An 8789-nucleotide genomic window follows, 5' to 3' on the forward strand; every position below is an offset into this window, starting at 1 on the left:
GAGGTGGCTGGGCAGATTATAGATGGGGGAAATAGCAGAGCCATCAAAATAAAAATCAATGTGATAAAAGCACTTTTTTTAGCGCGAGCTTCACTCCGTTAACAAAGAGAAAAATCATAAACACCATTTTCCAAAATTGTGAGGAAATTCAGAAAACTTTTTTTGTTACTACAAACAGATCTCTTGTATTCTTAAGAAATTCCTTGATGTAATTGGTCTGGATATATATAGCAACCTATTAACATACATGTACGGGTATGTACTCTATGTTTCATTTTTGAAGGTGCACCAAAACTGGTGCAAAAGGTTACAAGAGGTACCGATGTATCCATCACTTGAAGGAGATTGCAAACAAGTGAGGACTTGTATTGAGATTGCAATAAAGTGCATGGAGACTGACCCGCGTAAAAGGCCTACAATGATGGACATAGTTAGTCAGTTGAACAGTGTAGAAACTATTGAAATTGATTCACCAGTGGAAAGAAGAGGTAAGGTTATTCTTCTTTTTTATCTGAAAAATACCGTCTATATTTTCATTTCCGTATAAGAGCATTATATGGTTTAGAACCATCAAAGAATTTGCAATTTATAAACCTTTTATGAGCTCAACATATTATGTTTAGTACTGATGATGATCCAGATCTCTTGTGAGGTGGATCAATGTTAGAGAAATTTTAGATATCATTAAATGCCTTGTTGGAAGTAACCTTATGTGAGTATGAGAAATCTATATATCTTATATAGACAAACTCCACTAGCAATCATTAAATAGATTTTTTTTCTGCAATCTCATGGAGCCACATCATCAGAAATATCAGAGCCCCTTTTTTTTCTATCAGCCCATGCACTTCCTTCATCCGTGGTTGTCCGATTCACCAGCACAAAACAACTACTAATCCATACTGCTCCCACCAATAGTTCCACTTCTTATGCACGTCCAGCCTTCTCCACTTCATCTTCTCAATCTTTAATACAAAAATCCCAATGATCAAAAACTAGTGCCAACCAACACCTGACGCCAGTTCTTGGCCTACTTTAAAGTTTAAACTTTCTTTTATCTCTACTGCAGTATTTTTTTTAAATTTTACTGTACATGTTTTTACTGAGTGCTATTTATATTGTAGTTGTAGACATGCCTCATCAAGCAAGTGAACTGGAGACCTTGGAGAGTATATTGATTAACACAAGTGCAGAGCCGGCTAAGCTAACATATGCACTTATAAAATCCATAGCAAGAAACTTCTCTCAAGAGATTGGCCATGGAAGGTTTGGAGTTGTTTACCTGGTATGATTTGTCCTTGATTGCCTCACGAATGTCCATTTTCTCATATAGGAGATGCTTATGTCATACAAATACCTTGAATAAAACAGGGAGTTCTCCAAAACAGGAATGTTGCTGTGAAGAAGCTTTCCTCACTGCAGGGATTTTCTGATGAGCTATTTGCAGATGAGATTAAAAGTCTAATGATGGCAAAGCACAACAATATAGTAAGATTTCTTGGCTATTGTTCAGATACGCAAGAGGAACTGTCAGAAATCAATGGAAGATATATTATGGCAGAAGTACCACAAAAGTTTCTCTGTTTTGAGTATGTAGCTAATGGAAGCCTTCAACGCTATCTTACAGGTAGATAACTTGCAGTTTCATTTACCTATGTTCTCATTAAAGGAGTGATATCACACTTTAAAGTTCGGAATTTAATTTTCTGAAGTATTGCATGCTTTAGGCTGTAGTCTAACTTTGATTTTTAGTTAAAATTATGAGATTTGATCATGTCCTAGAAAAGGAATACAACCATTACAAACTATAATTTTAGTCCCTAACAAATAGCTTCACCGTGTAGCGGTGTCAGACAAGTCATTTCTTAAAGGAATTAAAGCATCTTTTTGTTGCAGCATTTCAAAAAGATAGGAATAAGAAAGCGTGTGATTGGAATGTTATGCACTCTTGAAGCCTACATGAAACTACAAAGTGCTTTACACACCACAGGAAAAAAATAATGGAACTGTAGCAAGAAGTTTGAGTGGATGGGAATTTTTTTCCTCCAAAATAGAGTGCAAAGGAATCCTTAGTAGAAGTTCTTCATGGTTCCAATCCCACGAATCAAATTACCTACACAGGAAGAAGCCCTAACCACTTGTGTGAATACTCTAACATGCTCAAGATTTGGTTCCTATTTTTGTTGAGAAAAAGGCTTTCGCCCCGCTATATTGATATAGCAACCGCCCGATACAACCAAGAGTTCAATGCTGGGGCAAACAGCACAAGCATGCCCAAAAGAAACAAAAGAGAAAGAAGAGAGAAAATAACGTCAACAGCATCGGATCGACGAAAACGAAGATAACCCAAAACCGTTGCGCCCACCGGAGATGTACCACACCTCGCTCCAGGCACCTCGAACCTCCGCATACCAAGCAGCACCTTCAGGAAGGAACACGACGACGACGCTGCTGCTGCCCGGACAGGTCCTAGGGTTTCCCCCGGTACGCGGAGGGGCGTGGGGAAGGGGAAGACCCGACGCCCTTCAGGAAGGAAGGATGGCGCCCATGGGCGTCACCGCGTCGGTGCCGGCAAGCCGGCCCGGATTTCTCCCATCCGCCAACACCCACAACCCCGAACGGTCCGACGCGCTCCACCAGACAAGCCACCCACGAACGTGCGCCACCACGGCCTTGCCATCATCACCGCCGCCTCACCGTGGTCATCGAAGCGAGACCGACGAGAGCGAGAGGGAGTAGCCGGGAACGAAGAACGGCAGCGAGAGCAACCACGCCGGAGGAGACAACCTCCACCGCCATCGGTGGTCACCGACCGGACGCGGCAAGGGGAGCGTACCAGGCGCTCGAGGCCCAGCCTAGCCCAAAAGGGGCTCGTGAAGCACCCGTCGCCGAGCTGCAGTAGACGTGCCGCCGACTCCACCACCCCCCGCACGAGCCGCGCCACCACCGGCCCCGCCGGAGCCGCCGCAGGCGCGACCGAGACAGGCCCGCCCAGACCCAGATGGGGCCCAAAAGGGCCCAGATCTGGGCCGGGAGGGCGCCGCCACCATCCATCGCGCCAGCGCGCCGCCAAGTGGCTGCGCCAGCGCCTCTAGGCCACCCGGAGTAGCGCCGCCAGGAGCAGCCGCCGCTGCCGGAATCACCGCTGACCGAGGAGCACCGCCGCGGGACGCACCACCCGAGCCGTGGCACCGCGCGCGGGGAAGGAACGGCCGCCGCCGCCGTCAACACCACGCGGGTAGGGCCCGGTGGCGCCGGACGGCGGCGGCGGGAGGCGGGGAACGGGAGGGGGGCGCTGGGGGGCGGGGAGATGAGCCCCCGGTCGCCTCGCTCGGGGAGGCGACGCGGGGGGCAGCCAGGAGGGAGGAGGGAGGCGGGGCGCGGGGTGGCGCGCGCGGCCGGCCGCCGGAGGCGCGGGAGGGGAGGGGAAGGGGCCGGCGGCGGCGGTGGAGCGAGGGGGGAACCCTAGGAGTGGGCTCTTCGGGCCAAACTTCCCTTCTTGGTTCTTATTTTTGTAGTCATATGATGTACATTTCCTGAAAATGTTACTAATTGTGTCTTCAAAGTATGACTCTTACATTGGAGAGTGCATAGAACATAGAGGCTAACTAACTTATTTAGCATACAAATACTATCAATAGAGAAAAGTGGGTATATAGTACTCAAGGTTTGCAATAGGTTTTAGTAAAGACAACCTAATTAAACATTTCTGCCTTGACAATCTATCGCCCAAACTGCGAAATGTAGGAAAATCTATGAGGATGTTGTGTCCTAAATGTGATCTTAATTGTGCAAACATGTTAACTATTTGAATGCTATTTTTCCTTATTTCGCAGAGAAATCCCATGTAGACCAATGGCAGATCCGCTACAACATTATTAAGGGGATATGTCAAGGTATCAATTATCTTCACAAGGAAAACATAATTCATTTGGATCTCAAACCAGAGAATGTTCTGCTCGATGCTCACATGGAGCCAAAACTTATGGACTTTGGTTTATCTAGATGCTTCGATGAAGGACAATCTAGAATTATAACTAAATTTATTAATGGAGCACAGTAAGCTAAGCTTCTTCAGAACTCTTATTTCATGATGCCAAATCTATCCAATGTGCATTGAAAGTGCTCTAACTGTTATGTCGTTACACAGGTTATTCATGGCACCAGAAACGATAGAGACTGGAGAAATGTCATTTAAGTCGGACGTATTCAGTTTGGGCATAATAATAATAAAACTACTATTCGGGGATAACACCCATGATATGAAAGATGTAAGGAATTTTATCTCATCATTCTAGTTGATTTCGCTGAATCATGACCTTTACAATTTTCATGCTATTATTGCGTAAATAGTTAAATACTCAATCCTAGTTCACTTCAATAAGAAAAATGACTTGTTTTCATTGAAAAGCTACCACTTCTGATTAAATTAAATTAGAGGCTTTTGAGCAAGATATGGAAATCAACAGCCATAAGTTCTAATGTTACATTTAAAATAATGCCCTTGATAACGAAAATAATTCACAATGCGCTCACCAAATGTGTGGAACGAAGAAGGGTGGAATGAACTAAAAAAACAACACATGAATTAAAAAGCGCTTACGGCTAGTATTTCTGAAGAAATGATACAGATAGAAGTCATAACACAAACAGGGAATAATCAATTACAGCGCACCATGGAAACCTGAAAAACAAGACGACAACAAACAACAAAGGTAATTTTGACCGAAAGTAAATAAAAGGCAGAATTAGCACTAGTATAATGTGTTGGGTGCTCCAGTTAAAACAGTACATGTGTTCTTTCCCAAAAAAGCAAATATAATGTGACAATTACTTTTGCTCGAAGTGAGGACTATCTTCTTGTGGCATTTTGCGAATAAACTTTGAACAAACTAAATTAGTTTGTCTAGGTTAATTTCTGACGTAACAAATGTCATTACATACTATATTGAGTTTGCATTAGTTTCAACTCCTATTATACCGTTTCATGTTTCAATGCGATGTCATCTTTGTTGTATGTTTAAACTTCGCAGTGGGATAAATCGCTAAAGGTGGACAACCCACAAATGAAGATATGCGCCAAGATTGCACAAGCTTGTGTGGATGCATACCCATGTAATAGGCCTAATTTAGCTCACATAATTCATCTTTTAAATGCATTAGAGAGCACGATTCAAGGGGTATCTCCGGTTGTTCAAGAATCAACAGTTGGTCCCGGATATTCTTTATATCAGGTATACATCATCATTCAATACACGGACACACATATACGACCGTGTATGTTTTGGATCCTACACATGGATTTCAATTTTCCATACATTCCTACCTGTTTTTTTTTTCAAGCTCAATTTCCTACCTGTTTAGCTGGCCATAAGTTGATTTCACAATTACAGCTCAGCGTCCACCCTCCGGAGTTGTTCTTTGCCTTCGAGCCAAAAAAGTCCATCTCCTGCTTGCTGCAGCTACACAACAACGGGGATAATCACATATCATTCATGCTACTGACCAAGAGCCAGAAGAGATACTTGACAAAGCTCCCTATCTGCGGTGTTGTGCCACCAAGGTGCACCTACACGCTCGCTGTGACAACACGCAAGCATCAACAATCACAACTGGACAACGATGAGCATTTCACATTGCATAGCTTCACGGTTGGTGATCATGACCTGATAGATATTGACCAAGGTTCGGTTGTCGCTGAGTACAACTACGTCTTTAAGAAAGCCAAGGATATGGGTAGAGATGAGGTGCAAGAGGTGGTGCTGCCAGTTACTTATGATCCACCAACTGGAGGGACCGTGTCTGAGGTAAGCCTTATTAGATGAAATACGGTATAAAAATCTTCTGCTTAACAAACATCTTCATTCGTTTCTGTGGGTTTCCTTGGGTTGACGCGGCAGCCAACTCAATCAACAATTGAGGTGATTTTTCCTTTATATTTCCCTTCTGCTTGTTTGTTTTTTAGTGAATCCCACACATAGTGCGGATTCACTGACGATATATGCCTGGTGTTAAGTTTAATTGGATTTGGATGTTGAAGCAGATAATTGCCATGCCGAATACTCAGCAAGTGTCGTCCATAGATGTGCATGTATCGGAGCCATGGTGAGTGTGCACATTCTAGTTTCGGTCGTTGATCTTGGTGTGGGTGGGCACCAGAATGACACGACAGAATTTGTTCATGTTCAAATAATGCAGGATCATGACAACGCATCATGGGGGTAACCTTCGTGTTTGGAACTACCATAAAATGGTACGTGACCGAATAGCATTCACTTTTGAATCAGTAATGCGGAGGCCGGAGAAACAAAATCTTCCATTATGTCAAAAACATATTTTGAACTGAACAAAAGTTGTGCTTTACCGATTCACAGACATTGTTGACCTCCTTTGAAGCCACAGATGAACCAGGCACGCATACTTTCATTGATTTTATCTCACTTGATTGTTTACGACTTGACATTTCGTTGTTTACACTTAACCATACAAAAATTTACGTGAAATCATATTTGACCTTGTAGTTCAAGCAGCTAAATTTATCGCGCATAAGAAATGGGTTGTCGCTGGCGATGACAACGGGTATATTCACGTGCATAATTACCATGAAGACAAAGGTGTCAGGAGCTTTCCTGGTCACGATGGTTCTATCACATGTTTGGCTGTGCATCCAACACACCCCTTTGTGCTATCATCATCTGATTATGATTACCTGATTAAGCTTTGGGATTGGGAAAAGGACTGGGAGTGTACTCGAACATTTCAGGGGCACACTAACAGAGTGACTCAAATAACGTTTAACCCAGATTACCCCAGTAGTTTTGCCAGTGCTTCTGCGGATGGCAGTGCCATGGTTAGTTCCTTTTGTGTTTCCCCCTATCTTAATTTTACTAGTAACTATATATGGCCCATTGATTCTGAACGTGTTTCTAATTGATAGATCTGGGATGTTAATTCCGAGGACCATGGCATCACATTGGATGGGCATGTGGAAAGCCTGGTCTGTGTTAATTACTTCACACGCCCTGGTGGACAGCATCTGATCTTCGGCACCACAGACGGGACTGTGCAGGTATGTTCCAGACACCCAATTTTTATTTGGTGAATACACTCTTGTGAAGCTGTCACCCATATACACCTACTGTTTGCTGAATCAGATCTGGAACCTGGAGATTAGTGAATGTGTTGATAAGCTAAAAGGGCATGTTGGATGTATCACTGCCGTTAATTTGCACCCAGAGCTTCCGTTGCTGATTACAGGTTCACTTGATGGGACTATTCGGCTATGGAACTCCAGTAGCTACAAGTACTGCTTCTGCCTTAACGGCCACATAGCTCTATTTTCTACTTATGAGACTAGTCGTATATATGTCTAGATTGAGCTTCTTAAAATTGATTTTTCTAACCTTGCAGTCTTGAGAACATAATTCGTTTTAACCTGGGTGAAGTTTATGCTTTTGGATTCATAAAGGACTCGACAAGGTATTGAGCAATTCCATGTCCTTTCTTTAGCTTAGTAGGGAAATTGCTACTTCCGTGCTTATGTTGCTGAACAGTGTGAGTGGAAATGAAACAAAATTTGAGCTGCGTAATTCTGTCTAGTTCAATGTACAGCATTTTAGAGGTAGATATATGTCCTGAGTAAGAACTGGGACACTCCAGACTGTAGATCAATTGTCTACTGCTGCTACAAATTCTCTGCCAAAGGAGAGCACTTCATTCCTAATTCTATACATAGATCTGGCGTTCACACTTGTTCTACATGTACATGCATGGGGGGAAGTACAATTATGCACATATGTGTGGTAAACAGCTTCATGTTTTGTTTGACGAAATTCTCAACAAGTCAATAGCTTTGCTGATATTGTAGTAATACAGCCAAATAATATTTTCTATTATTCTCTAATATTTATGTCATGTTATTATTTTATTTTAGCTGAAATTTGTAATGAGGGAGACACTTCTTTGTGTAGGATGGTGGTCGGATGCCAGCAAGGAATAGCCATGATGGATTGTCCTTTGCTCTGAAGATCATGATTTGGTGGCAGAGGACAACAGCAAAAATTCATGAGCAGAGTAAGTTACTAAGTTTAGGAGAGGGTACTGTTCGATGGAATCCAACAGAGATATCATACATTTCATGCAGTACCTAATGTACAAGCAACAATGGTTTGGAACTGCAGACAGCTCCTAGCTCTAATAAATCATAAAGGCTTCAATTTATTTATTTGCAACTAAGTGCATTTGTAAGTTGCGCGTCAACTACACAAGCTTTTTCAAACAGCTACAGAGTAACAAAAGAAGCAGCATACACCGTGCATTGATGTCTACTTTGTGTTCCTATTTCAAATGTCTTAGATATTCAGGCAGCAACAAAACATTATGATAGTTCAACAAGTACCTGCTTATAAGTCAATTCAGACGGAGGATCATGATAAGGATCTATCAGAGGTACACGGCAGGGTATTTTTCTGCTGCTGTCCTCCAAATATCTGGAACAGCCTTCCATCATGCACGGCCAATTCATTTCCACCAGGCAATAGAGCACTATCAAGAAATGGTGAACATTTTCTTTGAGGCAGGATATGTACCTGCAATGTGGATTTATGGAAGTTTCAGGCAAAAATTTCACATGTGGAGCCCAAACTCTGTACTCCTGATGAGAATCATGCCTACTTTGTAAATCTATTACCTACCTGCTTCATAACACTGAAAGACGTACACGTCACACAGATAGTTAAAACCTGACAATTTCTCATCTCCAGCCATGGAATTCATTCAGTCGCAATAAA

The 8789-nt window shown here is 42.7% G+C and overlaps 2 protein-coding genes across 2 annotated transcripts; both read left to right on the forward strand.

Annotated features, from left to right (window-relative positions):
- The first annotated feature begins 201 nt into the window (after nucleotides 1-201).
- LOC147977140 (putative cysteine-rich receptor-like protein kinase 39) lies at nucleotides 202-4299 on the forward strand. The gene is made up of 4 exons (XM_087519173.1): nucleotides 202-1285; nucleotides 1372-1627; nucleotides 3837-4059; nucleotides 4151-4299. The coding sequence occupies exons 1-4, from the start codon at nucleotides 1094-1096 to the stop codon at nucleotides 4296-4298; spliced, it is 819 nt and encodes a 272-aa protein (XP_087375299.1). The 5' UTR covers nucleotides 202-1093; the 3' UTR covers nucleotide 4299.
- A 767-nt stretch (nucleotides 4300-5066) lies between these two features.
- On the forward strand, nucleotides 5067-8404 carry LOC147977141 (uncharacterized). The gene is made up of 10 exons (XM_087519172.1): nucleotides 5067-5807; nucleotides 5901-5921; nucleotides 6044-6105; nucleotides 6199-6282; nucleotides 6344-6411; nucleotides 6522-6850; nucleotides 6938-7069; nucleotides 7155-7303; nucleotides 7411-7479; nucleotides 7971-8404. The coding sequence occupies exons 1-10, from the start codon at nucleotides 5067-5069 to the stop codon at nucleotides 8023-8025; spliced, it is 1710 nt and encodes a 569-aa protein (XP_087375298.1). The 3' UTR covers nucleotides 8026-8404.
- The last annotated feature ends 385 nt before the right edge of the window (nucleotides 8405-8789 follow it).

The sequence above is a fragment of the Triticum urartu genome, chromosome 4A, assembly GCF_056163025.1.
Source record: "Triticum urartu cultivar PI428250 chromosome 4A, HENAU_Tu73, whole genome shotgun sequence".
Classification (NCBI taxonomy): domain Eukaryota; kingdom Viridiplantae; phylum Streptophyta; class Magnoliopsida; order Poales; family Poaceae; genus Triticum; species Triticum urartu.

What these genes read in the sequence shown, in the direction of transcription:
- LOC147977140 (XM_087519173.1), top strand. Translation starts at nt 1,094, where the DNA reads ATGTTTTTACTGAGTGCTATTTATATTGTAGTTGTAGACATGCCTCAT. An exon ending in GGTTTGGAGTTGTTTACCTG is followed by an intron (nt 1,286 to 1,371) that starts GTATGATTTGTC and finishes TGAATAAAACAG; the next exon opens with GGAGTTCTCCAAAACAGGAA. An exon ending in CCTTCAACGCTATCTTACAG is followed by an intron (nt 1,628 to 3,836) that starts GTAGATAACTTG and finishes CTTATTTCGCAG; the next exon opens with AGAAATCCCATGTAGACCAA.
- LOC147977141 (XM_087519172.1), top strand. Translation starts at nt 5,067, where the DNA reads ATGAAGATATGCGCCAAGATTGCACAAGCTTGTGTGGATGCATACCCA. An exon ending in TGAAGCCACAGATGAACCAG is followed by an intron (nt 6,412 to 6,521) that starts GCACGCATACTT and finishes TTGACCTTGTAG; the next exon opens with TTCAAGCAGCTAAATTTATC. An exon ending in TTCATAAAGGACTCGACAAG is followed by an intron (nt 7,480 to 7,970) that starts GTATTGAGCAAT and finishes TTCTTTGTGTAG; the next exon opens with GATGGTGGTCGGATGCCAGC.